Raw genomic sequence first — 24,190 nt, 5'->3', positions numbered from 1 at the left:
GTGTAAATTGTGAAAGAAATCAAGAATTACGGACAAGATCTTAACAGGATTTGGACTCAGCGGATACAATATGGATCTATACTTAGCGAATACAATATGACAAACATTTCCAAGGTCTACAACATCCCTCAAATGAACAACTCAAAATCACGACAAACAAATTAATGGTCCAGAGAGATAGGATTACAACACAACCGTGTTTATATGGAGACTAGAAAACTATAATCGTGCGCCAGGAAAAGGCTGAATTTCACGTCTAAATTAGTCTGTCAAAAAAGTAAAATAGCAGGAGAGATCCATTGGATACATTTTATCTGATTCCTAGGGCTTGCATATTTATTTCCTGGAATACTTGAAGCTCACTGACTGAAAGTTCATAGACTGCGACTATCAGCCTCGCTTGTTGGCATAGTCTTCAAACGAGTCATCAGTAATGTTGCCACCATAGCCATTATCAGCGCCATGATCATTGCCATGCTTGTTGCTGTCAAAACCAGTAGATGGGCTCTCACCAAAACCGCTCCCATAACCACCACTGCCACCACCAAAATTATAACTGTCAATACCACCGCCACCATTGGTAACACCAAAGTTTCTGCCAGTACTGGTTTGGTCATATCGTTCAAAACTGCTTCCATAGTTAGCACCACCACCATTGTCACCACCACCAAATCCACCAGCAGCAGCACCGCCCCCTCCATATCCTCCAGCTCCAAAATTTCCTCCACTGTAACCACCATTACCATAGCCACCTCCACCGCCACCGCCACCACTGCGGAATCCACCAGTTCGTTCATTTGCATAATGTACCCCCACTATCCGTCCATGAAGATCCTGACACAGTAAGATTCATTGTTTATAGTAGAACATAAGATTGAAACCATGCATGCATGTTAAACAACATACACAGAGGTACTATCCTCCTTTATTAATGTTAGTGAGCCAACCATATTTCCATGCAATCATATTACTAATTTGTGCTATGCATCCCATAAAGCGCCTATCACTTTCATGCTTTTTAAAATGAATGATGCAACAACATCTACATATTCTATTTGAACATTATCTAAAATAAACAAAAAGAACAGCAAAGCATATTTACCTTCCCATCCATGCCACTGATAGCAGCTGAAGCTTCTTCGCTGGATGTAAAAGTCACAAAACCGAACCCTCTAGACCTTCCACTTTCCCTGTCAACAATGACTCTAGCTGCATAGGTAAATTCCAGTGAGTATAATCATGTACTGCAAAGATTAAAAAGAAATCAGAAAGACAATCACGACTTACCTTCAACAACTTCACCATAGTTTGAAAATGCTTCTTTTAGACTTAATTCATCAGTGCCAAATGAAAGACCTATAAAGTAATAAGAGCATCATAATCTGTGGAACAGAAAATCAGTAGCAAGGCAATAAGATATTCTGAATCGCATTTTGCCAAACCTCCAACAAAAACTTTTGAAGATGACATGCATCGCATTGATTGGAATAATGATGGACCAGAAGCCAGAGATTTCTTCAAGAGATTTCCAACTCTATTTGCAAATGCCATGTTGACCTGAGAATTATATGGACAATAAAACAGATAACTCTTTTCAGCTGCAAACGTAAACACAAATAATCAACAAATGTAGTGTTGGATCATTCTGACATCCCTACTTCAGCCTCACGTCTGAAGAGCTTGCTAAATAGCCTTGAAGTCAATAGCAACAAGACTTAGAAGCTACAAGCTTGCTAAATTTACAGAGCGACAGATTTGTTTTAACAATTAATATCAGGTTTCTTTTCAATTTAGAAATGAATTGACATGTTGGAGGTTACTGAAGTATTTTGTGAAAATCCTGTATTCAACAATGCGAAATGAGTAACTAAATAGAAAAGAAATAGACCTTAAAATAATAGTCATCTGCATATCAGTACATCTTATTGAGAAAAAAAAAAAACAGGCATATGTCATGGTAATTTAACATTTTTATGAAAGAATTTCAAAGTCTGCAAGAAGAAAAAATTTCGTAATTGCAACTCAAAGGCACTTATTCTCATCTCATTATATTTAACCCATTCTAATGGGAAAGTCCTAGAAAGAACTTGCTGATCAACATAAGGGCCTCAAAATAATTAATGAAATGCAAAATCAAGCCTAGGATCGAAGTGTACTTTCCTGGAGCATAAAGAGAATCCATATTAACCAACAAGAAGGAATTCGGAACTTCAAAAAACATGACTTGTTTATTGAAAGTAGTTCTCATGACAAAATCAACAAACCTGCCCATGCAAGATGAAAGAGAGGATGAGGAGCCCAAGACAAGCCCAAGAAAGAGAAGAGGACAAGGGATATATGGTGATTACTGATGGGGACAGATTAAAAGAAAAGTGTGAAGAAAATAAATGAGAGGGTTATGACATTGAATTAGAGTTTTGTTTAAATATTTCTATCTTTTCCAAAGGCTAGTTCAAGACAATCAGTCTCCCAAAGTACCACGTCTCCAGCATCCAAATGTGACAAAGCAAACTAGAGCCGCTAACATTCATTTCTCAAAAAGCTTGGTACAAGTTCATGCCAACTCACAAATCATGAAATATTGAGCAATTATCTCTTACTGATAGGATGCTAACCACCAATACTTATATCTAATAATGAATTATTTGCATAAGGTATCCACTATGCTTCAGGTTTCAATATCGTTTCAAGGTGTTCGTCTTAGGCACACCCTTCACTCGCTCTAAGTTTATGCAGTTACGGACGTTATGATTAGTAGGTAAAAATCAACATAACAATGAACCTTCAATGATTCAGCAGCTAAAACTCACACATATAAAAAATAAGGAAAAATATACATAGCGTCAATAAGAGTCCTCTAGTACAAAAATCATAAGTTATCCTGCTATATTTGATAACGTTGTGACAAGCAGGCAATGAGAAAACCCTAAACTTCGTCACTTCATCATGTTAACGCAAAAACAGAGGAATCAATAGCAATCTCCATGATCAAAGAGTGAATCGAATATATTAATCCAGAACAGAAACAAACGACTCTCATAAACATAAAGGAAAAAAAAAAAGGCCAACGTCTACAGCAGACGCACTAGCAGCAGGAGAAGAACGCAAAGGAATCGCTACACCGACCAGGAGCCAGCGAGATCAGATACCTGTGTACGAGGACTGCTGGCGCTGCTCGATCGAACCTGGCCAAAAACCCTACCTTTCGTTCGGTTCTCACAGTCACAGGGTGGGTTTAAGTAGAGGCCGGTGGCTGTTTGGATGATTCGATGGTTTATAATGATGGAATCCCAGCCGTTGTTGATTCTGGTACGATGTTTGATGGCGGTCGATGGATGGAAGATGCTTCGTTCGGATGCAGGTTTTATTTTAGAATACTCTTTAAATCGGAAGAAAAAATTTGGATGAAATAGTAAAAATCCATCAAAGGTGATATACGGCAAGGCATGCCCTACTATGATTTTTAAAAATAACAAGGGTATCTTTGCAATTTAAAATGGCTCCTTAGTGAACTTTCAGAAATACAAAGTTTTCATCCAATTTTAAACTAAGATATAATTTTAAAAGTTTAAATTAATTTGATAATTCTGTAGATGCTTAAATAAACTTCATTACTCTTGATTTCTATTTTAATGAATCGAATAGTTTCATCTAATCAGATTCTAAGAATACTTCTAAAGTGTAATTTACCACACGATATCTTCTTATACTTTAAAAGACTCCATTAAAACAGTAAACCACAAGGAGTCGACACAGTATACAAAATTTCCCTTAATCCATTTTAGACTTAAAATTACTTTAAATCCATTTGACACCATACAAAGATAAATTCTCGAAAACTAAAAGCTCATTAAATTCAACCAGACCTTAAAAGTAGATTTAAAAGTTTAGCAAATCGTCCAGGGTTCCATTTGTTATTCCCAACAAATACATCGCTACTCGTTGGTTTTTGCAATAGGTGAACACGAAGATGCAGCTAGGGGAAGTAAACTGGCCAGTTGAAGTAGTATGAATCTCGAACTGCTCTGGACATTTGATTCCACTGCGAAAATTAGAAGAAACTATGTTATTGCATGAACAAGAAATAAAACATTAACTAGTTGAAAATTCGTATCGTTAGCATTAACATGCCATAACAGTAAAAAACCAAGCATAAAAGAGTAAGAATCTCACCTTAAATTCGTATGGTTCATTCTTCTGCAAGGCTTTCTTCCAATGGTAATGTTCGAACAGCATGGCCTTGTCATGCCAGCTGCAGAAGCACAAAGCATACGACTAATAAGCATGTAGCCCGATTAGGTGTTGCATATGAAAAATTACCAACTTATTGAGCACGGTTGATAAAGAGGCAGCAAAGTGCAGAATGTAGGAAAATTAGGAATAAAGCTGAAAATTATGTAAGTGCTATGTGCAGTGAGTCTTTGATTTTAACAAGCAAGAACACCATAAATTAAGAACCTGCATTCACATAGATCCATATCACAGCATACAGTAATCACAATAGAACCTGCAACTTCACTAGCATCCACTCGATATGGTGCAGTCAGTCTAAATGAGAAGTCTAAATCAGAATGTCACCGGCTAAAATTTGGTTACATTGGGAAAAACTTGAATAACTCAACTGGATTTTTAAGACAATACATATACAACCAAGGACTAGTACGACTCGAATTGCAGCACCTTGAACCTCTATAGTAATCTTTGTTTTAGACTCTTGATTAAGAAAGAAACCAAGAATTAGATCATAGTAAAACGATATGGGTCATTTGTTAAATAATTCAGGCATAACAGTTCTAATCTATACTCCTCCCATCTGTTGCATATTTTCCTGGTAACATTTTATTCCATTCTCTTAAAAAATTTCATTTCCATTGTTTGATTATAACGGCACATTGTTTTTTCTTGTCCAAACACATTCCTCGTCCATAAACTTCTTGGAGTAATTTTTCCTAAAAAATAATCAACGGCAGTGATTACTGAATGATCCTATTTGTTGAAATCCAAACCTTAGAGCATTCTTTCACTTTCCATCAGCATCCATTTCTACAAACATGAATTGGATTTAAAATTGGCCAAGAGAGACAGAAGAGTTAAAAACTCAGTAAGACCACACCATTGAATCCAACCAGAGTGCGATAAGGAAGATACAGTGCTCAATTAGAACAAACAGAGAAGCATAATTTATGTAAATAAGTGACAGTAATGGATTCAAGTCTCAGTAGGGCAGGCACTATTTGATAGACCCTAACCCATTGAATGTGTCATGTGGTTTTCTCCGAAGCGGTTTATCCCCAGCAGATGCAGCATTTTTCTCACATAAAAATTATTTACTCAATTAATATTAAGGATTTAGATGTTCTTTTAAAAAAAAGTAATAATTTTGAAGGGAGAAATAGATTTAATGGACTCTTCTTGGTGTCGATCATATAGATCCTCTATATCATGGTTAAGAATAGGTAAGCATAACTAACCAATTTTCATCCTCTAATTCTTTTTCTTCATTCATTTGATCGATCATCACCAGGGCCGGCCCTGACTTTTGGGGGCCCTTGGGCGAAAAGAAAAAAGTGACCTCTTAGGAAATAAATTTACTAACGTACAATTTGAATATAGTTTAATAGAAAAACTTGAAAATCAATATATTTCATTTAAAATATGATAAACTCCATACAAAATTTATTTCTCAAGATTCTTCAAAAAATGCAACACCATACAAAATATGTTTCTTAAGTTTCTCCAAAAAAGTGTAATACCAACAAATAAAAAAAAAAAAGTATGAAATAATCATTGAAAAAATTTATATCTTCTAGCATTTTGAGAAGCAAAATCATCAATAAGGTCTTCAAAATTAAGTTTTTCTAACACCTCATTTTCGATACATAAAATTGTCAAGCCATTTACATTCAAATCATTATCATCATTTTCTCTCAATTCTTCTTGCTCATTCATTGCATGATTATGATCATCATTTTCTCTCAATTCTTCCCGCTCACTGATTGCGTGATTATTTAATTCTTCTTGATTACTCGATTGCTGCTCATTTGTTAAATGATCATTTAGTTCTTCTTAACTTTTTTCTTGCAATTCATCAACTGAATTTTCAATTGAAGAGGTAGCTTTAAAAAACTTACGAAGAACACCTTTGTAAGTTTTATTAATCTGTTCCACTCTTTTTCTTTTGTTTCTTTTCTAACTCCAAGATTGATATTATTTTAGAAACATGTTTGTATTACAAATTTCAAGTGTAAAAATAAAACACACAAAATCAGCAACAAAACTAACAATAAAACAAACACAAGTAGTGAAAATAATAGTCAAAGAACAATAAAGTCTGATTTGTGCTTGAAGCAATCGATATAACTTATTCTATGATGATTAAAATTGAGGTGATTTATTTAAACTCTTTTAAATCGGTAAGAAAAATTATAAAATATTGACTCCGATACAATATTAAAAAACAATATTGAATATTGACAATAAGAAAAAATATAGATAAGTAGGTAACTTACGTTGTAAGTTTGTATATTGATGAATGATGATATTGATGAAATTAAAATTAATAAACTTTTCTAATTTAATTAGAAGAGATTCAAAGGAGAAGAAAGGAGGAAATTAGCGTTCAAGATTCATACTTTACTCTTTAGAGTCTTATAACTTCTGTAAATAAATTAACGAAGAAAGAATTGTACAAGAAATAAAATCTTGGAAAGAGAAAAAACAATGATTGTTTACCTTCCTTCTTTTTTTCTTTCTTTTCTTTTTTAGATTTTTTTCTTAATTTTTAATAGAAAATATATTTTTTAGACCTTTATTAAAACAATTGAACAATATATATATTTTTGGACCTTTATTAAAATAATCCAATCAAATATATTTTTTAGGTTCTTATTAAAACAATTTAAGTATATATAATATACATTATATATGCATGTCAAATTTGGGGCCCCTAAAAATCGAGGGCCCTTGGCCATCGCCTCTGGTGACATTCCTCATGCCCTGATCATCACATTACTATCCAACATGGTAAATTCCTAATTTGATATGTAATCGACCAATTGGCCTACTTTGACACCATTGACCTATTAGCTCGATCAGTGTCCGGAGCTTTCCAATTGCGTTCTGATAACTGTGATAAAGCCCCTTCTAAAAAGGAAAACAATCGAATCTCCACCAAAAAAAAAATGTAGAGAAAACAAAGAAAATCCCAATCAAAACAGAACGAAGCTCCAATCATGAAATTGAAGGAGAAAAGAACAGATTGGGAGAGGGTTTCTCACTTGAACTGGTTGGAGAGCTGCCACATGTAAGGGTTTATCCATGTCAAGGCGGAGAAGGCGACGGATCCGATCCATATGTTCGCGAAACGGTCAGGATCAGCGTGGGGGACGCCAGGGTCGCCGCGGTAAGCGTTACCGAAGTACTTGTCCATCTCTTTACTTCGCCTCCCTCTCTCCGCCCACCAGACTTATCCTTTCGCTCGCAACTTGCTGCCGCAGGGTTCCAGTTGCAGAAGAACGGAGCTTATCCATAGCTGGCCACAACACAAGGCAGAGGAGGTTTGGGCCGGTGGTTCGGCCCATGGGTTTAATAAATTTAACTGAAAAAACCTTTATTTTGTTGATCCTGAGAATCCTGACTCAAACGGTACAATAAGCCCGTTATAGATCTGATTGACCCATTAACAGCCCAATTAACAAATTTCAGCCCTTTTGACGTCGCACTCGACGATGCGGAAACGAAGCCTTCGAGCAAACGCACCGCGCTAGCAGATCGACGATGGCGGAAAAGGGCGCAGGCGCTGCTGCCGGGGGCGAGAGGTGGAAGGCAGCGCTCGTAAACATCTCGGAGATGGGTACCAATTTCGACTCTCTGCAGAAGCTCCTCGCTAAGAAGGCCGTCTTCGTGGACGAGGAAACCTTCGCCAAGGCCACCCTCACCTCCGAGCAAGCGCGCACCATCAAGGTATGTGGCTCCACCGCCCACGCCTCATCAACTACTCTTAAATTGGATCCTTTGCATATTTGAACATATTGACTCCTGATCAGGATTTTGCCCTTTTCTATAGCTAAGGGACTTCTAATTGAATTGATATGAAGTGGAAAATTTTAGCTTGATGAAAGTTTCTACTTTTTTTTATGTGATTATCTATTTCCACAAGTTGATGAGGTGAAATAAGACTATGAATGAACGGATTGTAGTTTCAAATTAGACTTGCTTGTAACGCAAACGCAAGGATAGGTATGTCAGTTGTTTTATTTGGATGTTAGTAAATAAATGCAGTTAATATCAGCTAAGTTTAAGTAAATTAGTCAGTCAGAGAGACTTGTTTAAAAAAAATTACATTGTGAGACTTAGGTTCCTTGATAAGTTTCTTATTTATGTAGATTGATTGGATATCAAATTGGAGTGCATATTGGAGCGTCTTGAAGATTTTATTCTAGTAGTAAATCAGAGTTTTGATAGTGAAAAAACAACGTGTCTTTGTCTTTATTACTTACTGCTGTTGTGCTTTAGCTATATCTAGCAGAACCTCATATATTTGAGAGAAGTTGGACATTGATACTTTACGACAAAATTATATTCTAGTAGCAAAATCAGAGTTTAGTAGTTAAAAAGCCACACGTTTTATTACTTACTGCTGTTGTGCCTTAGCTATATCTAGCTGAACCTCATATATTTTAGAGGATTGGACATTGACACATTACGACAAGCATATTAAATTATGTTCTATTGTTCTAGACCAAGATGATGGTGTTTGCTAGAAGCTCTCAATTTCTAATCTGGACTACATAGCTTCTATTTTTATGAACTTTCAAGTAAGAGAAAGGAGAGTTGTTAATGCTTAGGTTCATCATGTTACATAAACATGTCATTCGTACAAGGGTTAAACTAGCTCATCCTATGACCTGAGAAAGCCCATTCTAATATGATATTTATGAATGGTCCATCAACAGCATGCAACTTGGATGAGACCGTTTGGGACATTACAATCTATCTCCTTCCCACTCAAATATTCAACGTCTTTGTCAAATTGATCATATGACACATTGGATTCGTGAAGCACAATGTAGATGGGTTTGGAGGGTACTGACTTTGCCAGATTGCCAAATCAAAGATTGATCAGAATGCATGATAAACAAAATGGTTTCCATAAAGTAGTATCAGATTAGTCACAACCCAAGTCTGAGTTTGTGTTTCCTTTGCCCTGAAAGTTACTGGTTTGAATTTGTATTTCTTATGTGTGGTAGTATCAGAATGCATGTCAAACATTGCGTGTAATTTATACACTATTTGAAGCCTAAGTTTGTGGGCTACCGGCTGTTTAAAATTGACTAGGTTTTAAAGTCATAAGCATGTATGAGGTGGTTGCTTGAATATTTGCCTCGTTATGCGTTGGCCAGATATATGGTGAGGATTTAATTCTGAAATATTTACTCATATGGGAGTACATAGATGACTGTTGCAAGGAAGTGTTTTCTACATGATTTGAGAACTAGATTAGTTTATTCTCCACTTCAGTCCCGGCATATAAGTTTGATGTATTAATAGTAGGTGATGCAAATCTTGATTCAAATTTTGGATCTTTGAACTCCAGTTTGATTTTTTTTGAGTTTTACCTTGATCTAGATTCCTCCCATTTTCTCTTTTGTCAGACTCTTGAACAGAGGGTAGAGGCTCTGGAGAGAGAACTTGATGCTGCAATTGCGGCTGCAGCTCGTGCACGTACAGAAAAGAGACAGGCTGAAACAGCCCAGCGCGCAGCTGAGTTGCATGCACAAGAGCTCACAAGAGAACTTGAGAACACTACAAGTATGAATTTATAGTTTTTTTTTTCTAAAAAATTTCTCTGATAGTTCATTATTGTGCTTAAACTGATGTTGAATGATTCTATCAAAGAGGATTCTTTTGCCTATATATTGCTAGCCCTTTGCCAACATTTAGATTAAGATTGATCTGAGTTTTTAATTACTAGAGAAGTTTGGAGCCAGTGAATGATAAAGCCAATTTTCAATTTTTGTTCAGAGGTGTTTAAGCTGCACATGGAAGAACTGCGCTCTCAGAAAGAGGAGATCACAAAGAAAGAAAGTGAGATCAAACTTTTGGAAGCTATTATTCAGACATTGAGTAGAAATGACACTAGTGCAGATGGCTAAGCTTTGTTTAAATGTGAAGACAATTCAGGAAAATTCTCCTTTTCCAATTTTTCTCGGCAAATGAAATCGAATTGGTCTCCAGTGGTATTATAAGAAGCATATTATTATCAGAATAATCAGCCATTTATATCATCGTATCTAGTTGTCGTCTCATCGGTAAGAGGTTGTTAGGTTATAAGTGGGGGAAACAAATATGTTCTATATGCTAAGATCTTCCAATCTGTGCTCTACTTGTATTGAAATATATGGGCAAGGTGTGTAATAGTGTATTTCAACTTCTCATTTTACTCAACTTGAAAGGTATTGGAATTAATCTACCACTGTAAGCTCTGCCATTGCTCTTATTTGTCACCTTTAAATTCTAGCAATGATAGATGGGCTAGCTCAATCTCCTAAATATTCTACTGATCATGAATTTGATAGTATTAGATAAAAGTCCATAAAATGTCGAATCTTATTCAAAGCATATTATAGGATACTTTAGGACAACTAAATCCTAAGCAGTAATATTATTTAAACAAATATTTTATTTTGGGGGTACCTTTATGAAAACCGAAGACACACCGCTACTACTCCCTGGGCGGTCACATCAATTTCTAAAACAAAAGGTTGCAGTTGATTGTCATAGTCTATCAGGAAGGCCTAATGTCAACTGGAGAATGGTTGGGCCAGTAGATTCTCGTTGAGAACGTTTTTATTTAAGAGCCAAAAATTGCACCTGCTTTAGGATAACATTAGCACGGTGATAAAAGAGGTATACGTTTACTTTGAATATCTTTCTCAATTCGTCTCAGGATCAATATAAGGAGGTAAATCATGAATAACTATTAATTTTTAAAATAATAATTAGCACATAAAGAAGATATTTATCTAGACTTTACCGAAATTTGAATCCTAAACTTCATAATAGTAACACCTCATATGCTAATCACTAAATCATCTTGAAAAGACAAAAGTTAGGATAACATTAGCACGATCAATGTCACAGATGCCGCCTAATGTCACGAGGTCATTCATCTTGTTGCAATTATTGATGGGTTTCATTGAAACGGTAGTCGGCTACTTTCCGAGAGGGCACAACCCCCTCTCTGCGGCAAAGTGAATTGCCCGTGACCACCAAACAATTGGGAATTGAGAAGCCTAAGTTAGTATTTTGGGAGAATTGAACCGATCACATCTAAAATTAATCGAATAGTAAGAATTGGGTACTTAAATTATCTAAAAAAGACGATACATGTTAACCCCATTGCATGGTGCAATAGTAAAAGTTAATACTGTCCTCTCGAATGGGTCTAGTGGCTAGTGCATGAGGTGTTACCATCATGAGGTCTGGAGGTTCGATCTCGGCAAAGCCGAGATAAATGTCTCCCTTATGTGTTAGTCATTATTCCAAAGGCTAGTAGCCGCCCGTGATTTACATCCTCCGTGTTGACTCTGCGACGAGTTGATGGAAGCGCTGGGGGCGAATGTATTCACCTTTTACCACTAATACTAAAAGTTAATACCGGCTCTTATGTAATAAGGATTTGAATTTTTTCACAGGTATATCATATACTCATGGTGTTCGAATTATTCGTAATGTTAAACCATCCGTTAACATCCATCTATATCTTTTTGAATTTAATCTATAAAATATTTTTTTGTGCGGTTAAAAATGTCATTTTTCAGAATCAATCGAACTGAATGAATTTAAAAAAAAAGTGATGCGGTACATGTTTAAAAGAGTTCTTCTGGCGTATGAATCAGAATAATTGTGGCAAAAGATGAATACGTTTGTCCCCGGTGTCCTCGTCAATCTGTCCCAGGATCAACACGTCAGAACAAGCTTATTAGAGAAAATGCCTACTTAAGGTTATCTATTGAATAAGTGTAGCCTTTACAAGTTTTGAGAATAAGAAATAAAGTTAGTGTTAGAAAGATATTTAGGAAAAATAATCATCAAATTTAAGATTTGTATTTAATAAAAGCACATTGGTAACTTTAGAATCAAAATAGGATTGTGATGAAATAATTTAGTGTACGATGAACCAAATTTAGAGAGGCTTTTCAAGAATATTTCAAATTTGAGATATTCGTATGATATATATCGTTTTTAAAAAGCTCTTTGATGATTTTAAAAATTAGATGCCTCCTTTTATGTCATATCTTTCTAGTTGGACAAATTTAGTAGGATTTAGTAAATCTAATATACTCTTTAAAATGATTAATGGCATTCGCCCATCAGTTAGATACTATGAAAATGCTTCATACAAACCAGTAAATTTTTCTAAAGGATGATTGATGTAAGAATACTGATATGTCACTTCTAAAATTAATTAGTTTATTAGGATATATGATGCCAATTAAAAAAAAATTAGTTCATTCCATTTTATATAAAAAAGGAATAAATCTACCTACTTATGTTTTTTATCCTTAGCATTTTGCCCTTGTATTTAAAAAATGACATTTAATCTCCTTTGATCAAAATTAAAGTAAGTGTGAGAAATCTTGTAAAAGATAATTATATCCTTGTCTTTTTTTTTTATCATTTTCAATAATAACTTCAAAAGGGGAAAAATATATTGAATTGACCATTATATCCTTCGATAAAAATACTCATAAAATTAATATACGCACTAGCATAAACAATGGAAAATAATAACTCTGAAATTGATGACCAACCAAAAATTCATTCCACCACCTTGCTAAATAAAAAAAGAATCAAAATTCTAAATGGATGAACCAAAGTCAAATTAAGAAGGAATAAAGTTCATAATTAAAAGTCTCCTCCTCGTCATCAAATGTGGTATACAATGAATAAAAGACAATTTTGTCATTATCTTTTTTTTTAATTAATTTTCGATAATAACCTCAAGAGGGAAAAAATACATTGAATTGATCATTATATCCTTCGGTAAAAATCCTCATAAAATTCATACATCTGCTTGTGTAAACAACAGAAAAATAGTAACTCTGAAAGAGATAACCAGTCGAAAACTCATTCCACTATCCTCATCTAATAAAAAAAGAGTCAGAATTTTAAATTGATGAATTAAAATCACTCTACTTCATTATATGTCACATTTGATGATGAAAAAGAGATTTTTAATGATGAATTTTATTTCATCTTTATTTGATTTTGATTCATCAATTTAGAATTTTATTTTTTTTAGTTTGATGAGGATGTTAGAATAAATTTTTGGTTGATTATTCTATTCAAAGTTGTTGTTCTATTATTTATGTTGGTGCATTAATGAATTTTATGACACATGTTTTTTCAAGGTAGCTCGGTGCACGAAGATCTCGTCATGCGGGGTCTCGGAGAAAGATTTATTGTACACAACCTTATCCTACTTTTTACAAGAGACTATTTACAGGATTCGAATCTGTGACCTTTTGATCATATGATAATAATTTTACCGTTACGTTAAGACTCCCCTTCATTATTTTTAAACATATAAAGAAATAAAATGCTATTGGCTAAAACACACAGGAGTTAAAGGTATTTTAACCTCTTAAAAAGCATTGAAATTTCATATTTAATCCATAATTAATTTGCAGACATCAAAGTTAATCGTGACATCGAAAAAAAAGAAAGAAAAAAATCAAATATTGATCAATGTATGGGCGATTGCATCACATGACAGTGCAGTAGGCTGATGGATCTTCCTCGCAGACGAATTGGCAAGTCTTATAGTTGTACGGCAACGGATAGGAGTAGGGGGCGGTCGGCGGGTAGCTCGCCGGCGGCGCTGGCGCCTTCTGGTTCTCTGTCACCGTGCCGCAGGTGCAGCACCTGCACCCACCGAGGTGGCTCTCCAGGTACGGCTGGTGGCAGCAGATTGCCACCCCCGGCGGCCAGAAGTAAGGCGTCACCACCACCGGCTCGAACTCGATCCCCGGCTTCGGCGGCTTTTTCTTCTCCTCTGTCTTTTTCTCCTCTTCCTGCTTCTTCTCCTCCTCCTCCTTTTTCTCTTCTTTCTTTTCTTCTCTGTTCTCTTTCTTCTTCTCCTCCTTTTTCTCTTCTTTCTTTTCTTTCTTGTTCTCTTCCTTCTTCTTCTCCTCCTTTTGCTCTTCTTTCTTTTCTTCCTTCTTCTTTTCCTCTGCTTTCTTCTCCTCGATCTTCTTGATCACTTTGCCGGCCCTGCACAGAAGCTTCTTCGAGAGCCTGTCGGGGTCGAAGACGCCGGCCACCGTCACCGTGCCATTCTTCTCGTCGTAGGAGATCGACGTGATGTGTACCTTCTCTAAGTTAATTATATATATTACGGCCTCAAAATTTTCAGCTTACGATACACAATCAAACGAAAAATAAAAGGAATTAAATTACTATGCTCTTAATTAATCAATCAATCAATCAATCTAACTAATTAAAAACCTTGGAGACAGCACAAAGTCCTCCTTATCTTCTTGTAGCAGCGGCAGCATTCGAGGTCAACTTTCAAAATTAACGTCGAGATCTGCAATGATATTATTCATGATTAAGAAGTTTAATTAGAAAAGAAGGCATCTTTCACATGCTTTGTAAAAGGTTCCAGTGGAGAAATTTAACAGTAGAATGAAGAACACAGAAGCTAATTCCTGCAGAGACCCGAATAAGAAACAAAACAACATATGAAATCTTTACATACTCTGATCACCTAAGAAGGATGGAAGCAAAAATTATAAGCTACATTGTGTCTGCAAATCTACAAGCCTGCAGAAGAAGAAATGCTGACCTTCCCTGACATTGCGTGACTGGATTTAGATGCAACCTCTGGTGATCTAGATACAATGTAAGAAAGAAAATGAGAGGGAGAGAAGAAGGTGTCTGCTATATATTAGTTAAGCCTTCCAGGGCATGACAGTGTAACTAATATGAGCTGGCCATCATGTTCTAATTAATCAACTAACCAGTTGAATTATGAATGCAACTGTACAGTGTAATTTGAAGACTAATCAAGCGCAATTAGGATGCTACCAGAAGATCAAGGCTAAAGTCAAAGCTAGCTCATCATTGGCTTCAATTGTGTGATTATGAAGCAAATAGTTATTAAATACTTTGGTGAACTGATAGAGTTAATTTATTAGTGACAGCCTTGTACTCAAGTAAGTAGGGAACTTTATTGCATTGCCAGACAGTAATTAGATAATTTGAGGATTATTTGGATTCGGTATGCCTACTTTAACAGGAGGTTAGTGCTTGAGCTACTGAACGTCGTGTTTTAGGTAGAACTTTTAATCTACAAAAGAATCAAGTAGAAAACAAATATGAAAAAAAAAGACTTATCGATATCTATGAGATGAAGGATCTTCTTGATCGACAGTCACGATCGTTTTAAAGCAGGTCAAATAGATAGAAGCTGCTAAGATGATAATTGAATGAACTGAGCCAAATCAATCATGTTAATTATTCTTCTAAATAGAAATTAAACTGCAATTTAAATCCTTGTCCTTTATTCGAAAAGCACTTCCAGAATCACGACAGGCATTTTAGAAAAAACTAGATAGCGACGGCGCTTTCTGAAAGAGAGAAAAAGAAAACATCTTTTTGAAAGAAAAAGAAAATCGTATTTATGCATATTTTAAAAAATTATCAACGAGCAAACCGATTGAGAATCTCGAAAAGGGAAGAAGGTTGTTTGATGTCATCACGTTTCTGTTCATCTATCTATCTATCTGTTCGTCTTTTTAAAATCACAAGTTAAAAACGAGAATCCTTGGTGATGGATGCGTGGCTCCGATCCCCTCTAATAATGCAGAGAGATGCAATGTTATCTGCCGGCCCACCAACCTTGTACGCATTCACAAAGCGCCCACTCCTTTCTTCACGATCAGGCCACCTCCCATTTTCAACGACGATGAGATTATCCAAACAATAGGATCCATTTCTACGATCTACTATATATATATCAATAATTAATTACCTGAAAATTAGTAAAAGAATGATCCTGATTGCACCTTCAAAGTTGTTAGGCTCTATGATTGGATGCACATTTGCATCAAAGACGTTGACTACATTAATCAACTTGTGGGCGCGGCTTATCCTCCTCCGTCCAAAAAGAAATTTGGCTTTTCTTTTTACAAGATAAGAATCGATTCTGCTCGATCATGCTAAGTCACACAATTCCATCCACCGCCGTCGCAATGTTCTTACTGCAATTTCTGCTCGCCTCGTGCCTATATAAACACCCCAATCGGTCTCTTCGAATTTCCAGTGGAGAAAAGAAGACAGTAGTTGAATTTTTTTTCTATCAAATTCAAGGCAGGAAAGAAAATATATATAAATATATACTGAGTTTACCCGATGAGTGAAGTAAGTTCTGTTCGACTTTTGGTTTTGAACTTCCTCAAATTCATACAGACAAGAAATCTTCAGATTTTATAATACTAAGCTCGCATGAAGTTGAGCATTTTTGTTTCTTTTTAATTGGTCCAGGAGCAAAAGGAAGAAGAGAAGAAAGAAGAGGAACCACCAGAGCTTGTTCTTAGAGTAGACATGCACTGTGAGGCCTGTGCAAGAAAAGTTGAGAGGTCACTGAGAAAATTTCTAGGTATCACTTAATCTCCCTTCTCTGTTTCTGTTTTTGCTCTTCGATAAACCCAGTGAATGTATATTTTTTTGCTGCAACAGGAGTGGATGACGTGAAGACGGATAGCAAGTCGAGGACTGTGGTGATAAAGGGGAAGGAAGTAGATCCTGCCAAGATCATCGAAAGAATTCAGAAGAAAACTGGCAAAAAGGTTGAGTTAATCTCTCCTCTTCCACCACCACCGCCGGAGGAGGAGGAGAAGAAAGAGGAGCCGGAAGCTCCACAAGAAGAAAAGCAAGAAGAGGTATATATTAATTAATTAACCACCACGACTCCGTTCTTGTCTTCTCGATCTGAGATCAACTCATCTAGCTGCAACATCAATGCTTTGCCATGGTAGCCACCGAAGCCAATTACGGTCGTTCTGAAAGTTCGAATGCATTGCGAGAAGTGTGCTCAAGTGTTGAAGAAACGAGTAACAAAGATCGAGGGTACGTACTCTAATCGATCAAATCCCCATTCAACTATACACGACTAATTAATTAATACCCCTCAATCCTTAATCTCTTTCGGGTTTAATTCTTTAGGTGTGGAGTCAGTGAAGCCAGATCTAGCCAACAGTCAAGTGACTGTAACTGGTTTTGTAGATCCAGAGAAACTAGTGGAGAATGTCTACAGGAGGACAAGGAAGCAAGCCTCCATCGTACCAGAGGAAGTGAAAGAGGAGGAGAAAAAGGACGAAGAGCCAGAGAAGAAGGAAGAAAACACAGAAGGCGAGAAACAAGAGGAGGGAAAAGAAGACGAAGAAAACATCAAATACGACATGAACAAGTATGAATACTACGTGCAAGATGCTTACACACCTCAAGCTTTCAGCGATGAGAATCCTAATGCTTGCTCTGTCATGTAAACTTGTAGTCTTAAAGTACGATCGATCGATCATGAGTGGTTTGTGTAATAATTAATCCTTACGTCTGTTCAGAAGAGTTGTAAATGTTACAAAGATGCATGATGGCAAGCAAGAAGCTCAAAGGGCTTTCTTCTTGGTTTTCTTATCATATACTTGTGTAGAGAATATATCCATGGAGATTATACAATGACATATGGCCTTTGTCAAACACGGGTCAACTCAAACAAACATGGTATATATTTTAAAAAGAAATCAAGCCTAATTTAGACATACATTTGGCTTAATTATCTTATTACATAATTTTAAAACACACAAAGTTTGATTCACCTTGCCTATCCTTTTATTTGTTATGTTTGGTGAGCCAAATTTTTCTATTTACTTGCATCTTCAATTTCTTTCAAAATTTATTGCACACTTTATCCAAATTAAAATGATTTACTATGGATGATTAAATTCAGTGAAATTAGGCGGGAGTTAGGTTAAACCAAATTAAACTAAATTCGGTCGGTGTCCAACTTGGGATGAATCTATAGTTTTTAATATAATTAAAGGGTTGGTTAAGAATCCATTCCTCTCTTTTGTTTTAGCGGTGGGAAAAAAGTGAAATCGCTTCTAAATCTCTTTTAGTTAAAGTTTCTCAGACTTGGTTTCTGCGTTTAAACGAATCAATGACATAAAAATTATGGTCATTGAAAAATAACATTACGGATGGTTAAATTGTTTTAGATGTTTAATTATATTATTTGATTATTGTAAAAAAAATACACCAAATCGTAGTGGGCTCACGACCAGCTTAAATACCGGTTTCGGTTCATCGCCGAGCATTCAAACTGTTGATCTCTTCTTCTTCTGCAATTCGTTTCTTCTTCCTTCTCCCCTTCCTCTGCTTCGTGACGTAGTGGGGGAGGAGGAGAGGTTTCCTATGGCTATGAAGCTCTCTGTCCTCAATCTCTTCGCGTTCATTCTTCTTCGCAATATAATAGTTTCCCGTGGGGCGCTGCTCTTCTCACCGTGTTCTTCTATTTCTTGGAACGACTTGACGGCCAGCGACTCCGCCTGGGTTTTGGATTCCACCAGAAGGGCAGCCGCCGGAATCATCTTGGTTTCCCAGGACGGCGTCGGCGACACCACGACGGTGCAGGCGGCTGTTGACCAGGTCCCCAAGGGCAATAGCAACAGGGTCAAGATTCTGATAAGTCCCGGCTTTTACAGGTGAGCGATTCTTGAAGAGTATGCTCTGTTATTGGACCGTGATCGCACAAGAACAATATTTCTTTCTTGGGATTTTACAGGGAGAAGGTTCTTGTTCCATTCGCAAAGCCTTGCATTTCATTCATCGGCAAAGATAACGCGAAGACCGTCATCTGGTACAATTTGCAAGCAGATGATGAGGATCTCGATGGGCAACCAGTCGGAACATACAACTCCGCCACAGTCGCTGTAGAATCCGACTATTTCTGTGCCAATGCAATCACTTTTCAGGTAATTTTTAGCCCGTTTGTTCGTTAAAGCTCAATCCATCCTCGGTTTGCTTCATCAATTACTGGCAGAACACAGCTCCGGCGGCGAAACCCGGCGAGGAAGGCAAGCAAGCGGTGGCTCTGCGGCTGACCGGAGAACGATCCCTGATCTATCGGTGCCGAATATTGGCGGCGCAAGACACTCTTTTTGATCACTGGGGCACACATTACATCCTCGAGAGCTTCGTCCAAGGTTCCATCGACTTCATCTTCGGCAGTGGCAGGTCGTTGTACGAGAAATGCCACCTGAACTCGATCGCAGAATCCTACGGAGCCGTCGCTGCATCGCAGAGGAACAACATCACCGATAATTTTGGCTTCTCTTTCGTCAAATCGAAGCTGACCGGCACCGGCAGCGTCTACCTGGGGAGAGCCTGGGGGAAGTACGCGACGGTGGTGTATTCCTACTGCCAACTGGAGAACATCATCATTCCCGGAGGGTGGAGCGACTTGAATGACGAGAACAGACGAAGGTGATCATCGATGTTGATCATGAGCGCATAACTTGATACTTCCTTCTCCAACTTGAGTTTGCTCTGTTTTTTGCAGCACTGCTTTCTTTGGGGAATACAATTGCAATGGAGACGGCGCCAACTTGAAAGGGAGGGTGCCATGGGCGAAATCGCTCACCTACAAGCAAGCAAAGCCTTACCTTGGAAAGGTCTTCATCGATGGTGATCAGTGGCTGAACTTGTAGATAGTTTTGCAGTTCTGCTGCCAAAATTTTCCTTTGTTTTTACACATAATTAGCTAGGAAAAAAATGGTAGTTCTACCGGCAATTTTCTTGTGAAGGAAGAGAGGTTCTGGGCAAGAAATATGATGCAACCTTTGCGTCAGATGTTTGCAAAGCAAGCGTGCCTTTCTGGGGCATGGAAGATGTGTGAGTTTGGAGAAGTGGATTTGTGATGATTGATGATGCATGGTCTGAGGAGAAAATGGAGAAGCTACAGCAAGAACAGAGTTTGCGAGTTTTTGTTAACAACGTTAAAGAAAGCTAAAGATTCCGTTCGATTATTCTATATCATTGATTTTATAATCCACTTTAGATGTTTTTTGGTCGGATATGATATAATATTACGGTGAATATTTTAAGAATCTATCTCTGATTACGGGGTCGCAATTAACGGAAATTCCCCCACTCCACTTACGCCCTTCGTCGTCTACCTCCCATCCACTCCGCGCATTTATTAACCAGGGGGGCGAAGGCCAAAGCGCGTAGCCTCTCCCTAATCCCCCAATTCTCTCTCCCTCACCATGAACGATTCCGACTGCCTCCTCCCTTCCACCGCCACCGCCGTTCCCAAACGTCACCCTTCCGCCGCCGCCGGACGCTACAAGCTCTGGGCCCTCTCCGCCATCCTCCTCCTCGCCCTCTGGTCCATGCTCACCGGTAGCGTCACGCTCAAGCGCTCCGCCCTTCGCCGTATCGACGACGACCTCGGCGGCCCGGCCCTCGACGACCTCGACATCCTGGTTCGCCCTCGCCCCTTATGCTTAATTAACTCCTCCGCTCCTCGCCTCCCTTGCATAATAATCACCCGTTAGTCGCTGAACGATTCAGGAGATGGAGGAGAGGCAGAAGGTGGTGCGGCGCATGTGGGACGTGTACCGAAGTACCGCCCGCCTCCCCAAGTTCTGGCAGCAGGCCTTCGAGGCGGCCTACCAGGAGCTCGCCGGCGACGACCCCGACTCGAGGGCCTCCGCCGTCGCAGAGATTGCCAGGCTCTCGTTGCGGATGGCTGACCTCCATCTACTCCCACAGCACACCAAGGTTTGAAATTTATTCATCAATTGCTTAAAATTAAGCTTCCATCCCTCCCCCTCTTTGTGCTCTTCTGCTCTGTAACTTTGACGTAAATCGCATGCGTCTCAGAATCCTGAACCAGAGATCGAAGAAAAGGATGCAGACGGCACGCCGAAATCTAACTCGTCATCGTCGTCAGTTAAAGCTCAATGATTGTGGTCGATCAGATTTCTTCTCCATGACAACTGATAGCATGTAAGCAATACAGGGAAAAAGAGAGGATAAAACTAATCCTCCCATAATGCGTAATTTTTGATCTTTCAATTCACTTTCAACGCGCACTCTGCTTTTTCATACGCACTCTGCGATTGCTTTCAACGCGTTGAAAGAACGACGAAAAACAGAGTCGATTTAAGTCTCTACATGCACTTGCGAAGCTCGCATCACATGGTGTGTCTGCGGGAGAAAAATATTATTATTGAGGTGGAATGCGATGTGCTGAGAGCAGGATGTGTGAACTAACACATTCCAAATCTCAATGTAATTCGTTCGTCTGAAAGTCAAACTGATGATGAATCCATCTTTGTGGTCCTCTTCCTCCTCTTGCCCAAATCCGACCACCCATGCGAATCTGATCATCTCACAAGAATGGTTGTGGCGTCTTATAACAGTGGATTCCTTTACCGTCCAATGAAGGCTTCTTACTCTTCTACCAGCTCTCAACCCTAAAATTCTAAACAATGGTTCGCATACATTAGAAAGGAGGGATTTATTCTTCTGCTTATTAGAGTTCAATGGGCAATGTAATTTTTTTTCATGATTATCAAGCTCATGGACCTTAGGCCACTAGTACGGGGAATATCAGAAGCCTCCAAGTATATCAAGGAGGTCAATATTCTCACGAGATGGAGGTCAAAGTCGGGAAAGGTCAACTTGATTGATTTCCAATTGGGTTGCTCGAAGCAAGAGGGTTGGTCAAGTCCGATCGGAATATCCAAAACAACTCCTTGATTACTCCCAGTCGGGCTCACTGTCAGGACAAATAATCTTTACTTAGTTTCTCCAAAATCTGACTCTCCAAATCTTGACTCAGTCAGACACTCAGTTAACGTAGATATTGCTAACCCGGCTTGCCCAACTCCAAGGGCTCAGTTTCCCCCAACCTAGCTATCTGTCCAAGTAGCTTGGACACTTCCAATCAATTGTCCTCTTCGACTCTAGGGGCTCGGCTCCCCCCGACCAAGTGCTCCACTCAAGCAGTTTAGATACTTCCAATCGGTTGCCCTCTCTGACTCAGGGGCTCAGCTCCCCCCGACCCGTGCTCCACTCAGTAAGAAGTTACCTCTACTACTTAAAAATGAACAGACATTCAGTTAGACCATCTCGCTTTATTCTAGGAGTTCTATGCCCCCCACAGCCGGCTCTTCTCCCCTTGGCTTTGCTAGTCCATCCAACACCTCTTAAATGGGCTAGGCCTTTAAGGGCTAAGAGATTCTATGCTTCACGGGCTAACATTATAATAAATATAACATGTGAAGTGTCAGAGTACGTGGAACGATATAATTATATAGATACAAGATATAGGCGATGAGACTGCTTGATATGACAAAGATGTTGTGATTGTAATGCCCGTAAATTTCCTCTCTTTCAAAAGAGCAAAAAGAAATAGGGGAAAAGAAAAGAAATAAAAATATATTCATAAATGGCATGGGCTAGGATTTGAACCCTAGATCTTTGATTTAAGATTGGTTTAAGTAGCCATTAAGTAGTAGTCAAGCATCACATTGGAAATAAGAAACTATCCATTATATGTTATTGTTGGGGGAAAAGATGTCTCAATTTTCACTTAGTATAAAAAGGGAAGGGAAGGGAAGAGAAGAAAACCTAACGATTTATTTTCTCTTCTCCTCCTTAGCCGAAACCTCCTTCCCTCTCTTTTCTTTAGTTTTCGACCAAGAACCCTAAGGTTCCAAGGTGCTAAGTCCTTCAAGGGGAGAATCTAGGAGAAGAGATTTCACAAGGATTAGGACGCGCGGGAAGGGTGTCTTGGAGATTAAGGCGTACAAGTGAGGGTTGTGTTTTCTTCACCCAATAATAGTAATATATATTGAAAGGAGGTAAGTATCTCTCACCTGCAATATGAGTAGCTTCGATAATACATGTTACGATATGTTTTAAGCATGTTAAGGAAGATGCACGTTATGATATATTTATTGCATGTTAAAGGAGATAGATGCTATGATATGTAAGATGCCCTCTAAGTATGAGATTAAGAACATGTTTAGATCATCTTGATTTGCTCCCCATTAAATTTTGGGACTAAGAAGTATAATAAGTATCTAAAGTGCTTCCCTATAAGTGGAGGGGGGGAGATTAAACGCACATAAAATGTTTGTTTAAATGACAAGCAAGTGCATGTACAAGAAATCAATAGTTAAAAGAAAGTATTTTACTTTAGAAAGACATGTACTGGACATAAGGTCCATGGGTGGGCTCCTAGATCGCCCCTAGATCGCCTAATAGTACCTTGATAGGTTCGAGATTAGCTACCTCGGATCTTATTAAGGATGCGCGCAAAGTGATACAATATCAGGACCAAGCAAGTTGATTATTATTTTTACTAATTATGTAATATAAAGTTTTCAAACTTCATGGTTTGTCTTAGTAGAAGTTTCCTAAGGTTGAGAACTTGAGTTATAACGTGCAACATTGATGAACTCAATAATATGCCAAGATTTCTGTTTTCAATTCATTACTAGCATGATTTTAGGTTGATGTTTTGCATGATAAATCTGTTTAAAATTGCATGCCATGCACATATTCTGAATTATGCGTTTTAACGTGAATTATCGTCAAGCATGAGTTTGTGTTTTTCCCAAACAGATTTGAATAGCCTATTCTTGTTTAATGCTGGTTTTGTGAGTAGATGGTACTTACTAAGCATTCACTTATAGATTTGTATTTTCTTATACTGCAGATAAAGGTAAAGGAAAGCTTGAGTAGGAGGAGGCTGCAAGAGCGGGGCATTGTGTGTGTGTGACAGAACAATGGAAGGAGATCAGGGAACTTGTTATTGTATAGAACATGTTGGAACTGGATGTTAAAGTAATTTCCTTTTTTTTTTCATTCTACCTGAAATACTCTCACTAATTGTCTAGGATAAAGTTATTAGTTTGACAATACTTAGTGACAACGAAGGGAGCTCTAGGGTGTCCGCGCAGGGGAGAACAAACCCTTTTATGGAGCTAGGGGTGACCTCCGCACGACCCGTGTCACGACCGTGATGACTCACACGATCCCCTACTCCCTGCTCTCGGCCAAGGTGACACGACCGTGTGGATTCACACGGTCGTGCACCTCTTCTTCTCGG

General features: G+C 38.1%; 7 protein-coding genes across 12 annotated transcripts; 4 read left to right on the top strand and 3 right to left on the bottom strand.

Annotated features, from left to right (window-relative positions):
* Positions 1–133: 133 nt before the first annotated feature.
* LOC122030245 (glycine-rich RNA-binding protein 2, mitochondrial-like) lies at positions 134–3,270 on the bottom strand. 2 transcript variants are annotated; one of them, XM_042589422.1, is made up of 5 exons: positions 3,150–3,270; positions 1,443–1,557; positions 1,288–1,356; positions 1,103–1,209; positions 134–834 (listed from the first exon to the last, which is right to left on the bottom strand). In XM_042589422.1, exons 2-5 carry the CDS (start codon positions 1,549–1,551, stop codon positions 391–393), a joined length of 729 nt encoding a protein of 242 aa, XP_042445356.1. In that variant the 5' UTR covers positions 1,552–1,557; positions 3,150–3,270; the 3' UTR covers positions 134–390. The 2 variants fall into 2 exon arrangements, with proteins under 2 accessions (XP_042445356.1, XP_042445357.1); XM_042589423.1 differs by having other exon boundaries at positions 3,087–3,213.
* Positions 3,271–3,756: 486 nt separating this feature from the next.
* Positions 3,757–7,522, bottom strand: LOC122030588. The gene is made up of 3 exons (XM_042589796.1): positions 7,278–7,522; positions 4,174–4,252; positions 3,757–4,042 (listed from the first exon to the last, which is right to left on the bottom strand). Exons 1-3 carry the CDS (start codon positions 7,427–7,429, stop codon positions 3,977–3,979), a joined length of 297 nt encoding a protein of 98 aa, XP_042445730.1. The 5' UTR covers positions 7,430–7,522; the 3' UTR covers positions 3,757–3,976.
* Positions 7,523–7,707: 185 nt separating this feature from the next.
* On the top strand, positions 7,708–10,235 carry LOC122030554. Its single transcript, XM_042589763.1, has 3 exons — positions 7,708–7,962; positions 9,654–9,810; positions 10,024–10,235. The coding sequence occupies exons 1-3, from the start codon at positions 7,777–7,779 to the stop codon at positions 10,152–10,154; spliced, it is 474 nt and encodes a 157-aa protein (XP_042445697.1). The 5' UTR covers positions 7,708–7,776; the 3' UTR covers positions 10,155–10,235.
* A 3,418-nt stretch (positions 10,236–13,653) lies between these two features.
* LOC122030174 (protein PYRICULARIA ORYZAE RESISTANCE 21-like) lies at positions 13,654–14,970 on the bottom strand. 4 transcript variants are annotated; one of them, XM_042589341.1, is made up of 3 exons: positions 14,852–14,970; positions 14,512–14,593; positions 13,654–14,419 (listed from the first exon to the last, which is right to left on the bottom strand). In XM_042589341.1, exons 1-3 carry the CDS (start codon positions 14,861–14,863, stop codon positions 13,770–13,772), a joined length of 744 nt encoding a protein of 247 aa, XP_042445275.1. In that variant the 5' UTR covers positions 14,864–14,970; the 3' UTR covers positions 13,654–13,769. The 4 variants fall into 4 exon arrangements, 2 of the variants coding, with proteins under 2 accessions (XP_042445275.1, XP_042445276.1); XM_042589342.1 differs by having other exon boundaries at positions 13,654–14,380; XR_006125334.1 differs by having other exon boundaries at positions 14,237–14,375; positions 14,852–14,904.
* A 1,307-nt stretch (positions 14,971–16,277) lies between these two features.
* Positions 16,278–17,689, top strand: LOC122029693 (heavy metal-associated isoprenylated plant protein 7-like). The gene is made up of 5 exons (XM_042588793.1): positions 16,278–16,428; positions 16,552–16,666; positions 16,747–16,949; positions 17,046–17,136; positions 17,233–17,689. Exons 1-5 carry the CDS (start codon positions 16,420–16,422, stop codon positions 17,553–17,555), a joined length of 741 nt encoding a protein of 246 aa, XP_042444727.1. The 5' UTR covers positions 16,278–16,419; the 3' UTR covers positions 17,556–17,689.
* Positions 17,690–18,384: 695 nt separating this feature from the next.
* LOC122030513 (pectinesterase QRT1-like) lies at positions 18,385–20,113 on the top strand. The gene is made up of 4 exons (XM_042589727.1): positions 18,385–18,767; positions 18,848–19,037; positions 19,106–19,548; positions 19,625–20,113. Exons 1-4 carry the CDS (start codon positions 18,478–18,480, stop codon positions 19,770–19,772), a joined length of 1,071 nt encoding a protein of 356 aa, XP_042445661.1. The 5' UTR covers positions 18,385–18,477; the 3' UTR covers positions 19,773–20,113.
* A 131-nt stretch (positions 20,114–20,244) lies between these two features.
* On the top strand, positions 20,245–23,938 carry LOC122030514. 2 transcript variants are annotated; one of them, XM_042589729.1, is made up of 4 exons: positions 20,245–20,549; positions 20,638–20,847; positions 20,950–21,075; positions 23,798–23,938. In XM_042589729.1, exons 1-3 carry the CDS (start codon positions 20,331–20,333, stop codon positions 21,031–21,033), a joined length of 513 nt encoding a protein of 170 aa, XP_042445663.1. In that variant the 5' UTR covers positions 20,245–20,330; the 3' UTR covers positions 21,034–21,075; positions 23,798–23,938. The 2 variants fall into 2 exon arrangements, with proteins under 2 accessions (XP_042445663.1, XP_042445662.1); XM_042589728.1 differs by lacking the exon at positions 23,798–23,938 and having other exon boundaries at positions 20,246–20,549; positions 20,950–21,148.
* The last annotated feature ends 252 nt before the right edge of the window (positions 23,939–24,190 follow it).

This window comes from Zingiber officinale, chromosome 10B (genome assembly GCF_018446385.1).
Source record: "Zingiber officinale cultivar Zhangliang chromosome 10B, Zo_v1.1, whole genome shotgun sequence".
Classification (NCBI taxonomy): Eukaryota; Viridiplantae; Streptophyta; class Magnoliopsida; order Zingiberales; family Zingiberaceae; genus Zingiber; species Zingiber officinale.
This window is presented reverse-complemented; position numbering and strand designations above follow the sequence as displayed.

Bases quoted from the DNA above. Each gene is read 5' to 3' on its own strand.
- LOC122030245 (XM_042589422.1), bottom strand. From the start codon at position 1,551: ATGGCATTTGCAAATAGAGTTGGAAATCTCTTGAAGAAATCTCTGGCT. The intron at 1,357-1,442 runs GTTTGGCAAAAT...ATTACTTTATAG, and splicing joins TTCAAAAGTTTTTGTTGGAG to GTCTTTCATTTGGCACTGAT. The intron at 835-1,102 runs GTAAATATGCTT...TTACTGTGTCAG, and splicing joins TCAGTGGCATGGATGGGAAG to GATCTTCATGGACGGATAGT.
- LOC122030588 (XM_042589796.1), bottom strand. From the start codon at position 7,429: ATGGACAAGTACTTCGGTAACGCTTACCGCGGCGACCCTGGCGTCCCC. The intron at 4,253-7,277 runs GTGAGAAACCCT...GTGCTTCTGCAG, and splicing joins CAGCTCTCCAACCAGTTCAA to CTGGCATGACAAGGCCATGC. The intron at 4,043-4,173 runs GTGAGATTCTTA...TAATTTTCGCAG, and splicing joins ATGAACCATACGAATTTAAG to TGGAATCAAATGTCCAGAGC.
- LOC122030554 (XM_042589763.1), top strand. From the start codon at position 7,777: ATGGCGGAAAAGGGCGCAGGCGCTGCTGCCGGGGGCGAGAGGTGGAAG. The intron at 7,963-9,653 runs GTATGTGGCTCC...CTCTTTTGTCAG, and splicing joins AGCAAGCGCGCACCATCAAG to ACTCTTGAACAGAGGGTAGA. The intron at 9,811-10,023 runs GTATGAATTTAT...ATTTTTGTTCAG, and splicing joins AGAACTTGAGAACACTACAA to AGGTGTTTAAGCTGCACATG.
- LOC122030174 (XM_042589341.1), bottom strand. The intron at 14,420-14,511 runs GTTTTTAATTAG...GTGTATCGTAAG, and splicing joins GACTTTGTGCTGTCTCCAAG to CTGAAAATTTTGAGGCCGTA.
- LOC122029693 (XM_042588793.1), top strand. The intron at 16,667-16,746 runs GTATCACTTAAT...TTGCTGCAACAG, and splicing joins GTCACTGAGAAAATTTCTAG to GAGTGGATGACGTGAAGACG. The intron at 16,950-17,045 runs GTATATATTAAT...TTGCCATGGTAG, and splicing joins AAGAAGAAAAGCAAGAAGAG to CCACCGAAGCCAATTACGGT.
- LOC122030513 (XM_042589727.1), top strand. From the start codon at position 18,478: ATGGCTATGAAGCTCTCTGTCCTCAATCTCTTCGCGTTCATTCTTCTT. The intron at 18,768-18,847 runs GTGAGCGATTCT...GGGATTTTACAG, and splicing joins ATAAGTCCCGGCTTTTACAG to GGAGAAGGTTCTTGTTCCAT. The intron at 19,038-19,105 runs GTAATTTTTAGC...AATTACTGGCAG, and splicing joins CCAATGCAATCACTTTTCAG to AACACAGCTCCGGCGGCGAA.
- LOC122030514 (XM_042589729.1), top strand. From the start codon at position 20,331: ATGAACGATTCCGACTGCCTCCTCCCTTCCACCGCCACCGCCGTTCCC. The intron at 20,550-20,637 runs GTTCGCCCTCGC...TGAACGATTCAG, and splicing joins TCGACGACCTCGACATCCTG to GAGATGGAGGAGAGGCAGAA. The intron at 20,848-20,949 runs GTTTGAAATTTA...CATGCGTCTCAG, and splicing joins TACTCCCACAGCACACCAAG to AATCCTGAACCAGAGATCGA.